This window comes from Polyodon spathula, chromosome 25 (assembly GCF_017654505.1).
Source record: "Polyodon spathula isolate WHYD16114869_AA chromosome 25, ASM1765450v1, whole genome shotgun sequence".
Taxonomy (NCBI): domain Eukaryota; kingdom Metazoa; phylum Chordata; class Actinopteri; order Acipenseriformes; family Polyodontidae; genus Polyodon; species Polyodon spathula.
In genome coordinates, this window is record NC_054558.1 from 23,660,474 (window position 1) to 23,680,703 (window position 20,230).

The following is a 20,230-nucleotide window of genomic DNA, read 5'->3' on the forward strand; positions in this document are numbered from 1 at the left end:
TTACATGTTCCCATGTGTTGCTACAACTGTTTTCGTAAGATGTGTGTATTGTTTTATTTTAATTTTTTTACATTTTGACCACTTTTTTAAACTTTTAAAAATTACATTCCCTGCCTCAAGATGGCTTCCCATGTACCCGCATGGACCTCACAGAGTTACGTTTCCCATCCTCCTCCTGCTCACTGGTAAATCCATCTCAGTTGCATGTGAGCAGGAAGATGATGTAACACAAGGGAACATGTAACACAATAAAATAAAAAAGATCCTCATGTGCCCTTTAACTCCTGGATCAGAGGATCCCTCCAAAGCATTGTTCTTAAATGTATATTCAAAACTGTGTGAGCTACATGTGGAAAGCTCGAGGGCACAACGTTAAATACAGTCAACACCACGCTGATTACAGTATAATACTGCCGCTTTCCACAAACACTGCCAGACTTTACAATTCTGCGGATTGCCTTTTCGTTTTGCACTCTAGTGCACAGCTCTTCCAAATGGCCTCAATAACAGTTCTGCCAAGGAAGAAAGGCGGGTGGCACTGGCATTTACATCTGGGATGAGAAGAAGGCATCCAGGTAAGAAAATGTCACAACTATCCTCATGTCACATTTATAGTCATAGCACACAGAGGCAAGCTAGATTCCTCATTCTCTAGAGATTAATCCAGATTCCTCAATCTCTAGAGAGAAATCCAGATTCCTCGTTCTCTAAAGAATAGTCCAGATTCCTCATTATATTCCCGACTCACTGTGCCTTAGTCAACCTGGCATACACAACAGTAATCCATATGGACTCATATGGACAGCTAAACTTCTGGCACTGAACATAAAGGTCAGAATATCAAATGCTTGAAAAAGCATAATTTAAAACTAACCTGAAAATGTCAAGACTTCAATATCAGCACCAAACACTATACAGTGCTTCTGTAAAACATTAGACACAAGCAGCTATTGGTAAGGAAGAACAGAAAACAATGATTTATTTGGCATGAGCTTCTTAGCACAAGTTTTACATCCTTGTTGCACTCAAATACAGACAAGCTGCCACTCGGGCGTCATTCACAGAGACTGAAACTAATGCAGAGGCAGCCTGGAGCCTGCGAGAGTATAAAGAGGCATTTGATAAACAATATGAATCCTTATACGAAGCTTAGCCTTGCCGAAGCAGGCTTTCGGGGATCCTATGCTCTAGAGTAGGTCGGCAGTTCAGGCATTTATAGAAATGGTACATTTTGTTTAGTTCTTGTATTGCTAAGTGTGTATGCACACCGATACACATTGGATAAATAAAAGCGCCGGTACAGAGCAGTGCTTATCTGAGTCCTGTACCTGCATTCAGCAGAGCTACAGTGCAAACAAGAAGCCTGTATAAACGTTATACAGGAGGCAGTCAACTTTCTTCACCTGTGTATACTTTGGCGACGCCCACTGCTATTACCCTATTTGTAAAAGCAGACACAAATGCAACCTCCCCATACACACAAAAAGAGGCACAAGAAGCAATAGTTTAAAAAGGCTTTCTCCACTTACTCAATGCACACCAGCAGCCTTTGTCTAAGCTGTGTTTTTCTTGAAGGATATGATTACATCATCAGCAGTTTGGAGCATTCTGCATCAATCATGCAGTGCTCAAATGTTACTTTGAAGAGCCTCGCTGGCTGTGCTTTTCCTTTGATCTCTGCATTGTGGAGCCTCAGGGCCAGGTGATAATATCTAGTGATTGTGTACATTGGGGAGGCGCCCTGCGGCAGGATTCCTGCACCCATTCATGCCTGGCCCATACCTGCCAGCGCGTTTAAAACTGGAATAATGCTGCGGCTCGGGATTAAAGGAGAAGGGGACGCTTGATATAATAAATATGTGATTGACTCAAACAAAAACAAAAATCCAGTTCAAATCCTCACCCGCTTGGCTGCAGTTTCAGCACTGTGGGGCACAGAGAACACATGTGAAGAACTCCCAGGCATTAACTTGAAACATCGCAACATTAACAAGGGTCAGCAATGTGTTCTACTCACTGGCTGCATATGTCCAGAGGCAGAAAAAAAAAAAAGAATTTACTGAAGTTTGGTTAGAGTCCTAACCCACTTACTGGCATGTTGCATTGTAACAAATCATTGGCATTACTGTTTCCTAAACTGACGATACAGCACTAATAACACATACCTTTTTACTGAATGTATTATTATTATTGTAACACCACCCAAAGCAATGATCCTCTCAGTATTAAATACTGCAGGTCCTGAGCTCCTGAACCTGTATATCTGGATACTGTTGCAAAGATCACAACAATTTCTTGTCTCATGGAAAAGTATATTGGTCGCATCTGAATTAATCAGCAAGGTGTGTATTGCCAAAGCATATAATTATTATGCTTCCTTGACTGAGAAATTGCACTGAAAATTTAAATGATGAGAAATACCAGTCTCAATATAATGTTAATGTTTCCCGTCCGCAGCAGCTTTATGTAAAGCACAGAGCTTACACTGCGCTCAGAAACACTGACTGGCACCTCTTGATTAATGCAAGCCACCTATTGAGAGATTGGTTCATTGGGAATACAGAGGAGGAGACTATAGTGCCTGAAGGAAAAGGATCTCATTTTCCTAACTGACGACTGATGCATACGAATGTGTTGGAAGCTGCTGTTCATTTCTATGTCATCACGAGAGAATTAAGCGCAAAGTAGAAGGATACTGCAATTTATCATCCTGCAACTTCAGGATAACCTGCAGCCTCCTTTAGGAAGAAGCTCTCAGAAAGACTTGGAAACGGACAGGTAATGAAAACCTCAGTCAGCCGGCCCCTGTGCTTTTCAGTTGGGCTTGAAATAATATCTATTTCTGATGGTTGTGTATGTATACTGCACATAAAATGTACACGTGAACTTACAGAGCTTCCTAACTGGATAGTCAGATAACCCAGCAGGCTCCAATCCAGCTTGTGTTATCCAGAGCCCCCTCCCTGGTTGAGCCTCACCTAGTTTCACCCTCACTCTGCTCATCACAGCAACAACAAGCAGGTGCCGTTATTCAGCACATTCCAGACTGACACCAATGCATGCCTTCCCCTGCCCCTACGACTGGAAAGCAGAGTTATGCCAGAACTTTCTGTAATTAACCACGATGAAGGAATGAATCAATGCAGAACATATTAGAGACTCTGTGGGCTGTGTGGAACTGTTCTGCAAGCAGCACAGTCCCCTCCCCTCAACGCTGCTCATAAACCACTTCAATAATAACAATAACATAAGAAGACCATTTTCTATTCGGCCCAGCTAAGCTCATCCAGTTCTTAGAAGCTGATTGATCTCAGAAGACAGAACACTTGATACTTCAATGTATATTGTCGATACATATGTTATTTTCGTAATATTTTATTTTCTACTGATTTTTACTGTACTTTGTAACTGCTCTTATCTGTGCTGTGATATTGTAACAACTGCAAGTCACCCTGGATAAGGGTGTCTGCTAAGAAATAAATAAGAAGCAAGAATTTCAGGTAGCTTCTGGTTAACCGCTACAGTATTCCTCTCTTCAAGTCATTAAAACCTTGACATCAATGCACTATGATTAAACAACAACATACAACGGCTGTTTCTTTGATTTCCCGAAGCAGAGGAGCCACTCCGCACAGCCATAACAACCAGAAAGGACCAGTTCCGCAATGCTCCGCAATCCTCAGCTCTCCGTGTTTTGGTTCCAGCCGCAGTGCTGCTGAACACTTCAAAAGAGGAGTATTTCTGTAAAGCATGGCGATGGGTGTAAAGAAGAGGAGTAAACTGGCCAGCTGCCTTTAAAGCAGACTTAACCCCTTCCACAGAGCACAACTGGAGAAAACATGCACTGGGATTCATTGAAGGAAACTCATTTTTATTACCTGCAGTTCATTTATATATATATATATATATATATATATATATATATATATATATATATATATATATATATACATACATACATACATATACATACATACATATATACATACATACATACATACATATACATACATACATACATACATACATACATATATATATATATATATATATATATATATATATATATATATATATATATATATATATATATATATATGAATATATATATATATTTAACTATTATACGTATATTACTATCACTGGAAATTGACAAGCTATGTATAGTATGAGGTCAAAATGCATATTTTCTGCCAATTCAAGTAGTCTTTTTTCTTGTCTTTTCGTACAGTATATCAGAATAGGTGCATGTATTGTCCATTACTTTAAAAAGAATGACCAATGAAGTATGAGAGTAATTCCTTTTACTTGAAGAATTCTACCATATACTGCAAAAAAACACAGCAGACCCTGAAACACAGCAGAGTGATTCATTCAAAGTGCTGCACCTAACTCTAAACAACAATACCGTTTGTTCTTCAACGTTAGGTACACACGCATACTTCAAGTTATGGCACAAAGTTAAAAAGAGAAAGGATGAAAAGAAATGCAAGGTTGGCTTCTTAGTCATTTATTTGTAACTTTATGTTTGATTAATTCATTTAAACTCTGAAACAATCAATGAGGTTTGCACCTTGTTTCTGACATTCAAAATAGCTGCTGACCATCAAGGAGGACAAAGTGCACATTGGACAGTTTAAAAACATGTTTCCTCTGGAACATTGTCTGATTTGAACCAGCAAGAGACATGACAGACAGTATAGACTGCACAGTACCAGCTCTATGTATATCTGTGTGTATTAAATAGCCTATCACTACACAATAACATGGCTAGAGCTCTGCATCGCTTCTATACTGTGCAGCTAGTTAAACTTGTATTTAAAACCTGTTTGTGTTTGTTTTATGTTAGTGGACACAGCTTGATAATGGTTCAGCCATTCTTGAGAATTTTCAACCGAAAGGAAATGTGATCCATCAAGGTGTAACGAAGGTCTCCTAAAATCAATTGACCCGACATGACTCCTCCTTGAGAAACATTGTGGCTGTGACCTATAGGAAGTGTTTCCAGCCCACAGGATGAGCACATACTATTGGAATCTGGTTTGACAATAAATCAATGCAAGTCCAAGGAGAAGGGGAGCTCATCTGGGTTCACATGTACATGAGGAGAGCCCCTTCACTTCAGATACAGAGAGAGATATATAAATATATAAAAGGAGTGGTGCTGTTAAATGAACAACACTGTCACACCTTTTGAAAGTAGCCTGTAATGCTTCCAGCACCAACATACGGCTCTTCCAGGAAAAAACGAAAAGAGAAGCCATCGATCGCGTTCCTTTTAATAAGAGCTATTAGTCAGATGAGACAGAAAACAGAGTGGCTGAGCTCTTCTGTTAAAAGGAGTCATGTTTGCAGCTAAATTTACAGGTAAATGCTTGGAAAGAGGCATAAGCTACAGTAAAAATTCTTTTTTTAGGAACTTGTGGTTACTTCAATGGTAAACGAGAAAAGGAAAAACATTCAGGTTTTCAGTCACTGTCTTGATCTTTCTCAATTGTAAGAAAAATCTTGTCTCATAACAGAATGCTTTCCCCAGTTTTTTGAACTTCACAAACAGGCCGACTCAAGCTGTCACTTTCCCACTTTGACAGCTTTCCTGTTAAAACGAGCAGCTGGCAGGTGATTAACATGCCATTGTTCCCACTCTTCCTAATCGCTAATGATTGTAGCAACACCTAGAAAGTACTGATTCTCACACTTTCACTCACAGGTGTTCATCATAGCAGCACAAGCCCTGTTTCTAACAAGCTTGACTCGAAGCACACTGGGTCTTCTCGTTCTTGAGAAGCCAGGTAATACTATAACTTTCCACACCACTGGCTCCATCACCTGTGAAAATGATTACAAACAACTTTAGAAGCTGTTCTTTGTTTCATTGTGTGCTATGGTGGAAAATCACTTTGCAAATGAAACATTATAAAGTGCATCTCAGGGACTTAATTAAGAAACAGAGTTCTTACACAATCATTCAAATGTAAATAAATGGATCCCTCATATCAAATGGATTAGCAGCATCCCCAGTTTGCTAGGTAGGGTATGGGGACAGCAACGCAGGGATTAGCGTACCAATTTACTATTCATATTTTCACATGGCGATGCTAATCAATTTCTTGTAATCTGCAGAGTCATTTTCATTTCAAAAGGGGAGCATCAGTTACATTATTGGCTTAGCAATCACCAAATACAATTCACTGAAGAAAAAATTAATGTTAGAAGCAAGTGCTGCTGGAATAAGGGTTGTTTGGGCAGCAGACACTGCAATAGTTTATAATGCCCTAAAGACTCCAAACAGCTGTTTGAGAACACTAACTAGCTCAGCACTTTGCTGGTGTTTAATATAATATTTTATTACTAGGGGGGCCAAGCATCAGCTTTTGAATAAAATGATACCTAAAGCAATCAGGAAAGGTCCAAAAGCTCATGGGGGGGATTTCACACAGCTGGTCAGGTGTTCTCTGAAGTCCATCAATGAAACAGGACTTTCAAGAAGGAAACTTTGTTTTGAAATGTGTGAATGAGTAGAGAAGAAGTCACTGATCCCCTCACCCACATGAACTACTGCAGAAAAGAAAAGAAACTGCACAGATGCACCAAGGACCTGCTGTGCCACATGGCATCTCTGTACTGGGGAGTTGGGTCAGGATAGGATTTCACACAACTCACCACACCTGAAGTTTTTTTGACTTTGAGTACAAGTGCTGGGAGGAATGAGATGTGTATCTGAAGCAAACAGCAGTGAAGTACATCAGTGATGTTAAAAGAAAATAGATACCCCCAGTCATTTATGAAGCACAGTTAGAATCAATTAGAGGATTTGCCAAAAAAAAAAAAAAAAAAAAAAAAGTGAAGACTTGTGTACTTGCCAAAATAAGTCATTGCGCTTTCATGTAATGTAAAGGGAGTTGAAAATGAAGTTAATTTATTTATTTTGGCTCCGCTTCCCTCTTCAGTTTTCACACGTGTGCAAAAGGGGAAAGGGGGGGTCAAATTAAAGTTCGTTCTTCCCTTTTCCAGGGAACTACGCCAGGCTTGATACCAGATTCTATGAAAGCTGTCTGGATGCAGGTAAAAGAATACAAATAAATCTACTGATTGATTTCAAGTTAGCAGGATTTCAGGCCAAATCTGCTTTCAGATTATTTTATGAACCAGTCCTCCCAGGATCAAAGCTGTTCTCCTCGTTCAAACTGCAATCCCAAATACTGTAAATATTTTTTCAGTACACAAGATACGAATATCGTTCGGCAGCCAAGGACTGTAATGTTAAGCAGCAGAAATAGAAAACCTAATAGCTTGCGAGTTCACAAAATGAAAACGGAAATCATGTAACAAGAAACAAACAAATGTTTTTTTATTCTTCAAAATGTAAATCACATTTTATTTTGAAGATGTCTTCAGGAGCACTGGCTAGAGTATACAACAGCAGCAAACCAGGCTGTGTGCTGATGATTCATTGTTCAACAGATTGGTTTGTATCACCTGCAGTACCCCAGTCCTCTTGATGGTAAAATGACTCTGATCACAACAACATATATAGAAGTTGCTTTGCATTGCTTCAGTGGACTTTTGTCCAGATCAGCAGTAAATACCAAACTTTGACATTTTCACATATGCTTGACTTTCTTTCCACCTCTTCTACCATGGTAATGTATTGAGAACTCTCAGGCACTCTTGCTAGGCTTGTTTCACCTGGTCCTGGCAGTGAAGAGTTCCAGCACTATGAAAGGAACATGCCAGGCTGGGTACACACTCCGAGAAGCACTCTTGCTAGGCTCGTTTCACCTGGCCCTGGCAGTGAAGAGTTCCAGCAATATGAAAGGAACATGCCAGGCTGGGTACACACTCCGAGAAGCACTCTTGCTAGGCTCGTTTCACCTGGCCCTGGCAGTGAAGAGTTCCAGCACTATGAAAGGAACATGCCAGGCTGGGTACACACTCCGAGAAGCACTCTTGCTAGGCTCGTTTCACCTGGCCCTGGCAGTGAAGAGTTCCAGCACTATGAAAGGAACATGCCAGGCTGGGTACACACTCCGAGAAGCACTCTTGCTAGGCTCGTTTCACCTGGCCCTGGCAGTGAAGAGTTCCAGCACTATGAAAGGAACATGCCAGGCTGGGTACACACTCCGAGAAGCACTCTTGCTAGGCTCGTTTCACCTGGCCCTGGCAGTGAAGAGTTCCAGCACTATGAAAGGAACATGCCAGGCTGGGTACACACTCCGAGAAGCACTCTTGCTAGGCTCGTTTCACCTGGTCCTGGCAGTGAAGAGTTCCAGCACTATGAAAGGAACATGCCAGGCTGGGTACACACTCAGAGAAGGAAAGGACGATACAAGGTCTTCCATGTGCTTCAAGCCTGCAAGTGTTTTCCAGAACTTCTGCTTGTTTTACCCAAACCCATAAACAGAAGCTATATGCATGGTTTACCACAACAGTTATCTATGAATACATTATAAACAATGGTTCCTGGGCATCGAACCACATGCTTCCTTCAACTTACCAGAACCCTTTTATAAGAAAGAGAAGTATGTGGACCAGAGAAAGCCCACAAGGGATAATATGGTCCCATAAGGAAGACCCTGGACCTTCTTTTCTAACACATAACTGCTCAATCAAAAAAATAAGAGCATTTGTAACAGGGACTTTTAACTATTTAACATTTTACTGGCACAATGATAGCCGAGTGTTAAAACTGAGAAAGCTATTACAATAACAACCATGTCCCTATTTTTCAGCTGTGTTACTGTTGTTCATATAAGAACATAAGAACATAAGAAAGTTTACAAACGAGAGGAGGCCATTCGGCCCATCTTGCTCGTTTGGTTGTTAGTAGCTTATTGATCCCAAAATCTCATCAAGCAGCTTCTTGAAGGATCCCAGGGTGTCAGCTTCAACAACATTACTGGGGAGTTGATTCCAGACCCTCACAATTCTCTGTGTAAAAAAGTGTCTCCTATTTTCTGTTCTGAATGCCCCTTTTTCTAAACTCCATTTGTGACCCCTGGTCCTTGTTTCTTTTTTCAGGCTGAAAAAGTCCCTTGCGTCGACACTGTCAATACCTTTTAGAATTTTGAATGCTTGAATTAGGTTGCCACGTAGTCTTCTTTGTTCAAGACTGAACAGATTCAATTCTTTTAGCCTGTCTGCATATGACATGCCTTTTAAGCCCGGAATAATTCTGGTCGCTCTTCTTTGCACTCTTTCTAGAGCAGCAATATCTTTTTTATAGCGAGGTGACCAGAACTGCACACAATATTCAAGATGAGGTCTTACAAGTGCATTGTACAGTTTTAACATTACTTCCCTTGATTTAAATTCAACACTTTTCACAATGTATCCGAATATATGGTAAATTCACTGTTGTGAACTTGATAAGAAACAGTGTTCTTGCACCATATTTTAAATGTCAATTATACTTTGTGCGTTTTTTTTTTTTTTTTTTTTTGTAGAGTAATAAATAAAAACCCAACACATAAATATATTGTTAACAGTGTGACAAAGGCTATTTTAAAACGACATCTAATATGGATTTTATTTTTTGTCTGTCTCCTAAATTGCAGAGTAACTTTAAGTCATTTTCACAAGAATGGATTGACATGACATGCAGAAAAAGCACAGAAAACCAAATGTTATGAGCACCCCTCAGAATTATTATTTTTTCTTTTAAAAGAAAATTCCCTGTGTCCCTGATTAAGGAAGCCGACAAACAAAAAGGCAGCATTAAAAGACAAGTGTTCGGTGTAGGGCGGTCAGAACAGAGCGTTAGAAAGCGGCTGTGTGAGCCGAGAAGGGCTGATATCTCTGAATGCTAACTTCAAACACTAACTCCTGATCAGAGACAAACCGAAAAGATTATTTCAACAGATCACATATAAACCGGCTTTCTGATGTTAAAATAACAAGCTGACCTTGAAAATCCTCAACCCCTAACTAAGCTCCCCCACTTCATGCAGTACACGTTTGCTAGCTAACAATTCAACTTTTATCTTGAAGACAAATGCTTTTGTGAACGAATTCTCCTCTCGTCGCTCCTTTTAATGATGCCAGACGCACAGATTCCCCCCCCCCCCATTACATTCCCTCTTTCCCCAGATTCAACCGCAATATTGTAGCGTTTCCTATGTTATCACAACGTGCATTTATCAGGGGCGGGGGTGAGGGTGCTATAAACTAAAGTACATGTCACACCCGGCACAAAAGCAACGCAAAGCGACGGAGTTAAAAGAAAAGGTTCTTAAAAAAAACAAAAAACTCTCTTTCGCTTTGATGTTTGAATTAGGATTACTTTGTAACTCTTCTAGACAAACCGGATTTATTCAAACCCTTTGAAGGCACAACAAGGCGGCCGCTTTAAATGCACTAAGATGCTTATCAAAGTGCTTAGAAAACAATCTGATTATAGCGATATACATTTGAAAAGTGATTGTCACCTAAAACAAACTGCATGTGAAACTTTACATGAGAATAGGATGCAGTGCAGATATACAGTAATCGCTGGTTTTACTCCTGGTTGAGGACGTGTCTGTCAGTGTCAGCCTGTCAGTCAAAGTATTGAAGACGTTTCTAAACAATGGCACATGACCGCTAACACGGATTTTTAATTCAGCGATCTTTTTTTTTTTTTTATCTTTGCGCACCACAAAATACAACTCTACCTGCGGTATGTGACGGAGTTCTTAGTAAACTAGACAACCTTCTGGCTGCGATCAACTTCAAATGAAATTAAAACCAGTCTTCCAACTTATTATGTACAATAACAATACAAGTTTCAAAGTTAAAAGAAGACTCCCGCTCCTGACTCTTTCATTCACACATTTGGCCTCCCAGGACCTGACCCAAGACATCTCAGAGGTTTCATGGCAAACTTCAACAAAACAAACTAAGATGCGGCCAACTCTACTTGCAATACAAGCAAACAGAAAGTTTCAACGAGCGTGTTTTACAGTGGATTTAAATGCACTCAACTGCTCACTACTACTTCTATATAGGAGCCATCTTGTGATCACATAAACCATCCTTCTGCAACTCCGACCCAGCAAAGTTCTTGCAGGGCACGATCAAAGCAAGCAGACCAGGTACAGCAAGAAGACTCAGTTACACAAACTTTTATATACCCCCCCTTTCCTCTCCTCTCCTCTCCTCACCTCTCCTCTCCTCTCTTACCTGCACGATCTCGCCTTCTGCGCTGATAATGGCTCCAGCCTTTGCGAATCGTCCTTGCAAACCAGTGGTGTAAGTCGTATAATCTCCATTAGGACTGGACTCGAACAGCACCACTTCCACAAAAGCAGTATCCTTGGCCAAGGCAGTCCCGAAAAAAGTAGACACGAGGAATACCACCAACACCACCGAATCCGTTACGCAATCTACCCCACTCCTTGGTAAAATCATCATCTTGCCGGCTGGATCCGCGCCGATTGGAACATAATTTCCAGTTGTTGTTTTTTTTTTTTTTTTTTTTGTTTTTTTTTTTTTTTTGGGGGGGGGGGGGGGGGGGGGGGGGGGGGGGGGGGGTTAAAGCTCTTGTTGTTGGATTTTACAAGGGAAATCTCCCACAAAAAAAAAAATAAAGTTGATTGGTGGATTGTAGATTGTTAGTCTGTTGGTTGTGCCTTGAGAGAGCTCATCACTGTGGACTGAACATGTTTATTTCACCATTGCAGCCTAGTCAGTTACAAAGCTCTGGGCTCTACTCAGCTCAGCGCTCCTCTCCCTCTCTCTCTCTCTCTTTCCAGCGCTACAAAGCGGATCTCCTTTGATCTCCAAACACGTGATTTTTTTTTTCCAAAAGGGTTATCCCCACCCACTAATCTTCCTGACCCTTCACTCGCCACTCCCAGATCACAGATGCCATTCCCTTGTTAAGGAGGGTTGTACAGTTTCAGTTCATCTGCGGGTAGAAAGATATTAGATCTGTGACGCATGATATTTTAATACACGTATTTTACATCTTGAATGTCTATTTCCAGCGGAATAGATTATTTTTTTTAACGTTGTTGAGCTTCATAACTAGCGATACATTTCATGTTTTGGGTTTGTATTCTGATAAATAATTATACCAAAGCATAATAGCGGTGCGCTATTTAAATCATATGTAGCTATTTGAAACGAATGTTTTTAAATATGTAATAACTGTTTTATTATTTAACTCGGGGAGGGGAAGCTGTGTGCATTTTTGTTTTGATATGATCTACCTTAAATGTATCCCTTTACAAAACACTGTAGTCAGTTTCACCAGCAAAACTTTTCAAACGCTGTCCGAAGATTTGCATTGCATCGCTTGAGTCTTTTAACTCTCTGCCAAATATATCCAAGGGAGATCGTCTTTAATGAACGATATCACTTTACCACAGTCACAGTCGTGAAAGCTTAAATGTGCAGCCCCAAGATAGATAACGAGCTTCAAAGCATCCCCAATGTATTTAAGAATATTTCTAAAAGCACGCATAAAGACGCAATGGTATTTCAAACTCACAGTCCGATAAGGTAATGCAACCCAACTAAATAATTTCTAGGTGAGTTTCAAATGTTAAACAGGGTCAGAAACGAGCACAAACTTCCGCTGTTGAATGCAGCAGCCAAAATATTCTAGTTTGAATAATAATAATAATAATAATAATAATAATAATAATAATAATAATAATAATAATAATAATAATAATAATAACGCTTGCTGCCCTAGATAAGATTTTGTGAGATGCACGCTTCCTGTATGCACTCGATTTAAATACCGGTGCTTTACTGAAATACAGCACAGTGTAAATGAACGGGAGCACACGTCTTCGATCTTAAACGCATAAAATGTAGCACCGCCTCTTGATACATTGTGTCGGTAATAGAGAACCGTTTCTACACTTAAACAAGCAAGGGTAAAAATAAAACAAAATGCTTAAATAACAGAAAACAAATAAATAATACACAATTTGTGTTGCATGTCTAACTATGGAAACAAACAAGTGTCTCTAAACAATAAGAGAAAACAATGCTCTCTAAAATGAATCGCACTGTTAAACTGCTGTGTTTGCATTGTTTTGTTACTGCGTGAGAATATTGTAATAAAGTTACGCGTGACGTGCTTCTTTCTGTTTTCTTTCTGCTTCTTTCTGATGGGGACAATCCTTCTGCAGGGAACCCAATGTTAGAAACTGCACGATATGGTCTCACACTATTGTCAATTGTTATTTTGGACACCTGTACCTTAGCTACACGAGCGAGACTACATGCAAGCACCATACAGTGCCGCAGCGTTACCACATATTGTAATATAGCTTTATTACATGTTAACAACATGCAGATAAATCATTTGGGCTCCTTTACATACCAGTACTCACAATATCTTAATGAAGTCCAGCCCTTTGCTCTACACCACAGTTCCCAGTATTGCTGTGAGAGTGATACACTTAGTTGTTACATTGTTTCTTCACATACCGGTGCTGCACTGGTGAGAAGGGGCTGTTGTAAAGATCTGAACAGTGCACTTCTTCAGACCAGCACACAAGTCTATTGGTTATAGTAGAGGTTTCCTATCAGTGGTATGCTAACTGGAAAGAGGTCTGCACAATATGTGTATACATTTAGGGTTATTACATCTGCCACTGTTTCAATCATTAAAATAGATCCTGTGTCCCCGTGTCCTTTAGGTTCCAAGCAGTGCCTCTTACTGTGAGTGCTGTGCTTTCTTTAGTCCTGGTACAGTCTGGTTCTGAATCATAGTGCCTCTCTGTTTGTGAGGAACACAGAGGATTGTGTTAGAAAACAAACACTTCAAACAATGTGTAATAGGACAGCACATCATAAACAAGATGTCAATTCATTGTTTAATCTGCAACCATTAATTACTAGAATCTTACCCAGGTTCATATGCATGCTAAATAGTGCAGGATTTTCCATGAACCCCTGGACTCCTGGACCCCCTGTGATACTGTGCTGAACAGGACCACTCTTTGCACATGCAGTATTGGAGGGTATATTCATTGTGTCACTTTGACTTCTTGTAATTTTATTTTTCTATTTTGAAAAGTTTAGCAGCATCCATGAGACTCCCATTGGCATCAGTTTGATTCACTCTGCACCTATTTCGACAGGATGATAGCTGGTCTTACTTAGTTCAAGAATGCCATTGTCTTAAAAAAATAAATGGTAGAGGAGTTTGCAAATAATACCCATATGTTTCTGCTGGGAAAGCTAAGTTAAGCAAAACATTTAGAAAAGGCACGAAGAATTTCAAGCAGGGATTCTGTGCCTGCAGCATGGCAGTTATTTGCAGGACATGTTTCAGTGATATCATTGCGTTCTGGACCATGATCAGATCCATGTGTCCCTTCACACACAATTCCACATGGTTTGCATTGCCTGCTATTGGAGTTGAAACATTTACAGCACACTGTTTACAGCATGTGAGAATGACTATTTCAGGGCACCCAATTACTAAAGAGATAAAGTAAAGTGAAGCATTCTGCATCATGTATGACTGTACTGTACATGTTGTTTCATTTAGAAGACTGGGGTCGGGGTCCCTGTTATATCATTACAGATTCTGATCTAAATAAGAAACATTTCTTCATTTCAGTCAGCCATGCAGTTAAAATGGTTGCTTTACTTAGTGATGAGAAGTAAACACAACCCTCCTCCCCCAGGGGGTTGTAGGACACCACAGGGATTGGCACAAACAAAGCCGTTGCTAGGGATTGATTCAGCCTGCCTCTCAGGAGGAATTCCCTGGCTGAGAGGTGTTCAGATGTTATTCCAAATCAATGGGACTTAATATTCAGGAGCCCAATGATCCATTCTTTTTGTAGAAAAGTGGGCATTTGTATCCTTTGCTTTTCTATCTCTATCCTGATAAAATGTAAGCTAATGACACCTTTATCAGACCTCTGTTGAAAGATTTGCTGAGAGATGTGTCTTCACTCAACCCTTTCTTCTTGGTAGCAGTAGTGTTTTTCTTTGTTTTCTTATCCTCTTGCACATATACCAGCTATCCTTCTATATACATATGAACATCAAAATTTGTATTTCAATAATTCACTCAGGACCCCTGAGTGTGAAAATGTTTTTAGATGCTAGATATCTCAATGCTTGCTGTATAACTGACAATAGATCCCCTTCAGTCACAAACTTTTTATTCTATTTTTAGAAAATGTAAAACAGTTTGTGTGAACTCTATGGAGTTTGAGAAGTTGCCCTGCCATAGCTTTAAAAAAGCATTATAAAATAGATACATAGATAGGAAACGTAACATGGTACAGCTGTGCACATAGTTCTGAAGGGGACATTCTAGTATTGTATGTATCTATTTTGTCAGGGGTTATTGTCAATTATTTACATTTTATTCACTATTTCATGTGCTGGGAGTCTCTGGAGATGATTGAATGCATGAATGTCCTACAGTCAACATTGGTTTGATGAATTCAAAGCTCTTGTGATGTAAACAGTGTCTGTGTTTCATTGACAGGCATGTCCCTCCATCTAAGTGCCTTGAATATAAAGCAAAAAAAAAAAAAAAAAACATAACAGTTGGGCAACAACCACTTTTTTATTTCCTTTTACAATACAGCTAGCTCTGCCTCCTCTTATAAAGTCACCAAAAGCATATGACTCATACAGATGCATTTTATGTGGGTATACATGAAGAGGAAATTATGAAGCTAATTCCTCAAAGCCTGTTCTCGGAAAACGGAATTCATCCTTTTGAAAGCTTTATGTGGGAGAGTTTAAAGATGCAGTTTTAAATTTCATTTTTTGCCACAGTTCAGTGGAGCAATGCTGATGTCAGATCTGTAGAATGTTAGCATCTTATTGAGTAATAATAATAATAATAATATATAATAATAATAATAATAATAAAACATCCTACTGACAGAGTCCCAGGGTGGAGCAGCACACCAAACAGTGGCACGCCTGGGATGATGTCATCACATCCCTTTATAAATCCCGGGCCGACTCTCCCCAGAGTGGTACTGGAGACAGAAGTGGGGGACGCACTGACTCTCTCCAGAGTGGTACTGGAGATAAGAGTGGGGGACGCACTGACTTTCTCCAGAGTGGTACTAGAGACAGGAGCAGGGGACACACTGACTCTCTCCAGACTGGTACTGGAGACAGGAACGGGGGACGCACTGACTCTGACACTAGCCTAGTTGCCTGTGACTCTACACATTGGACCTTAACATGAATCATTTCCTCTAATCAGCTGATGGAGAGCACAGACTGAGAAGCAACTCCCCAATAAATATGAGGGCAGAGGCCATGGCTGTGGCTGAGCTGGGCTCTTCTCAGCCTAGGACCCTGACTCAAAGCACATGGTTTCTTCAGCATCAATATGAGGGCAGAGGCCATGGCTGTGGCTGAGCTGGGCTCTTCTCAGCCTAGGACCCTGACTCAAAGCACATGGTTTCTTCAGCATTAATATGAGGGCAGAGGCCATGGCTGTGGCTGAGCTGGGCTCTTACACCTACTCAGTACATCTACTTTACCATGCATAAGTAAAATAGCATATAGTATTATGTATTATTATTTTTGCTGTGAAAATCTATTGTGTTGATAGAAAATAAAATGGCAATAGGATGTAGTATAGCTGTGAGGTATGAGAAGAAATCATCTGTTAATAAAATTAATGACCTGGGAACTTGAAGACCTCCTTAGCTTCAGGTAGATCTAGTCTTATTGAATAAAACACTTGATCTGAAGAGACAATGACGTCCCCCTGTCATGCCTAGAGTTACGACTGTTTTCTTACAAACCCTACAGTGCACGCTGGGGATGTTTAAACACTGTCTGAAACTGTCGACATTCATTCAAACATGGGTGCTTATCCCTGTGGCCTTCTATTTACACAATTGAAAACTGTCATCACTGTAAGAAACTGTCTGTCCCTAAGGTAAAAGAAGCAATGGCACTAGTCAAGCCTATAGAGGATTCTATGCACTTTGCCCTCTAGTGACAGTTAGTGGGATTACTGGCACTGTCTGGTATTTGGATGCATGTTGCATTTAGTAAATACCTCTTCAAATTTGGCAAAATGTGATAGTTTAAACTGCAACAATAATTGCACATGTTTGTTTTACAACCATACTCAGTTTTACAAGTACATTTTCAGTGCCTAAATACATGAACCCCAAGGACCTGGGATTGCTTCATTGCTCTGACACCGGTGTGGAGTAAACAGATTATAGAATCATGATCTGCAATGCACAGATATACAGTGTCCAGGACTATAATAGATCACATGCAGAAAGGCAGCACAAATGCACTGCTAATGATACTGATTTCTAGAAACTGTAACGCACAGAAATCAGTAACATCCAGATGATTGGACTTGGCAGACTGTAATTGGGAATTCATAAACAGCACAACTGGGGGTGCTCTCTAACAAGACCTAAAGTCACACACTGGGCCCTCATTGCATTGCCTTAAATAAACTTGACATATGCAAATAGATTATAATGAAAAGGTTTAGTTTCCTTGCACCTTAACTCTTAGGATTACTAGCGGAGAAGGAGGCAGACAATAACAATTACCGTTAGCTCTCAAAACTGACATTAATACATCACTTTTTATGTCTTTAGAGTAAATTAATGACAGCCTGCCATGATGGCCAAGACCATTTAAAACAGGCCTGTGGGATAAGTGCGGCCAGAGCTTCGGACTGAAATAAAGCTTGTTGGTTATTGATGTGGATTTTTGTTTTCAATCACAGACACATCTGTTTTTCATCACATAACAAATCAAACAGAGAGACAGACACATACAGAAACACTGGAGTAACAAAAATAACATACAGATAATCAAACAGAGAGACAGACACATACAGAAACACTGGAGTAACAAAAATAACATACAGATAATCAAACAGAGAGACAGACACATACAGAAACACTGGAGTAACAAAAATAACATACAGATAATCAAACAGAGAGACAGACACATACAGAAACACTGGAGTAACAAAAATAACATACAGATAATCAAACAGAGAGACAGACACATACAGAAACACTGGAGTAACAAAAATAACATACAGATAATCAAACAGAGAGACAGACACATACAGAAACACTGGAGTAACAAAAATAACATACAGATAATCAAACAGAGAGACAGACACATACAGAAACACTGGAGTAACAAAAATAACATACAGATAATCAAACAGAGAGACAGACACATACAGAAACACTGGAGTAACAAAAATAACATACAGATAATCAAACAGAGAGACAGACACATACAGAAACACTGGAGTAACAAAAATAACATACAGATAATCAAACAGAGAGACAGACACATACAGAAACACTGGAGTAACAAAAATAACATACAGATAATCAAACAGAGAGACAGACACATACAGAAACACTGGAGTAACAAAAATAACATACAGATAATCAAACAGAGAGACAGACACATACAGAAACACTGGAGTAACAAAAATAACATACAGATAATCAAACAGAGAGACAGACACATACAGAAACACTGGAGTAACAAAAATAACATACAGATAATCAAACAGAGAGACAGACACATACAGAAACACTGGAGTAACAAAAATAACATACAGATAATCAAACAGAGAGACAGACACAAACAGAAACACTGGAGTAACAAAAATAACATACAGATAATCAAACAGAGAGACAGACACATACAGAAACACTGGAGTAACAAAAATAACATACAGATAATCAAACAGAGAGACAGACACATACAGAAACACTGGAGTAACAAAAATAACATACAGATAATCAAACAGAGAGACAGACACATACAGAAACACTGGAGTAACAAAAATAACATACAGATAATCAAACAGAGAGACAGACACATACAGAAACACTGGAGTAACAAAAATAACATACAGATAATCAAACAGAGAGACAGACACATACAGAAACACTGGAGTAACAAGAATAACATACAGATAATCAAACAGAGAGACAGACACATACAGAAACACTGGAGTAACAAAAATAACATACAGATAATCAAACAGAGAGACAGACACATACAGAAACACTGGAGTAACAAAAATAACATACAGATAATCAAACAGAGAGACAGACACATACAGAAACACTGGAGTAACAAAAATAACATACAGATAATCAAACAGAGAGACAGACACATACAGAAACACTGGAGTAACAAAAATAACATACAGATAATCAAACAGAGAGACAGACACATACAGAAACACTGGAGTAACAAAAATAACATACAGATAATCAAACAGAGAGACAGACACATACAGAAACACTGGAGTAACAAAAATAACATACAGATAATCAAACAGAGAGACAGACACATACAGAAACACTGGAGTAACAAAAATAACATACAGATAATCAAACAGAGAGACAGACACATACAGAAACACTGGAGTAACAAAAATAACATACAGATAATCAAACAGAGAGACGGACACATACAGAAACACTGGAGTAACAAAAATAACATACAGATAATCAAACAGAGAGACAGACACATACAGAAACACTGGAGTAACAAAAATAACATACAGATAATCAAACAGAGAGACAGACACATACAGAAACACTGGAGTAACAAGAATAACATACAGATAATCAAACAGAGAGACAGACACATACAGAAACACTGGAGTAACAAGAATAACATACAGATAATCAAACAGAGAGACAGACACATACAGAAACACTGGAGTAACAAAAATAACATACAGATAATCAAACAGAGAGACAGACACATACAGAAACACTGGAGTAACAAAAATAACATACAGATAATCAAACAGAGAGACAGACACATACAGAAACACTGGAGTAACAAAAATAACATACAGATAATCAAACAGAGAGACAGACACAAACAGAAACACTGGAGTAACAAAAATAACATACAGATAATCAAACAGAGAGACAGACACATACAGAAACACTGGAGTAACAAAAATAACATACAGATAATCAAACAGAGAGACAGACACATACAGAAACACTGGAGTAACAAAAATAACATACAGATAATCAAACAGAGAGACAGACACATACAGAAACACTGGAGTAACAAAAATAACATACAGATAATCAAACAGAGAGACAGACACAAACAGAAACACTGGAGTAACAAGAATAACATACAGATAATCAAACAGAGAGACAGACACATACAGAAACACTGGAGTAACAAAAATAACATACAGATAATCAAACAGAGAGACAGACACATACAGAAACACTGGAGTAACAAGAAT

The 20,230-nt window shown here is 39.2% G+C and overlaps 1 protein-coding gene across 1 annotated transcript in view; it reads right to left on the reverse strand.

Moving 5' to 3' along the window:
- Window positions 1–11,460, reverse strand: part of LOC121299925 (E3 ubiquitin-protein ligase znrf3-like) — a 69,090-nt gene extending 57,630 nt beyond the window's left edge. The window contains exon 1 of the mRNA XM_041228164.1: window positions 11,161–11,460. Coding sequence (XP_041084098.1) covers window positions 11,161–11,391 — 231 coding nt within the window. The 5' untranslated portion in view covers window positions 11,392–11,460. The remainder of the gene's footprint in view (window positions 1–11,160) is intronic.
- Between the last annotated feature and the right edge of the window lie 8,770 nt (window positions 11,461–20,230).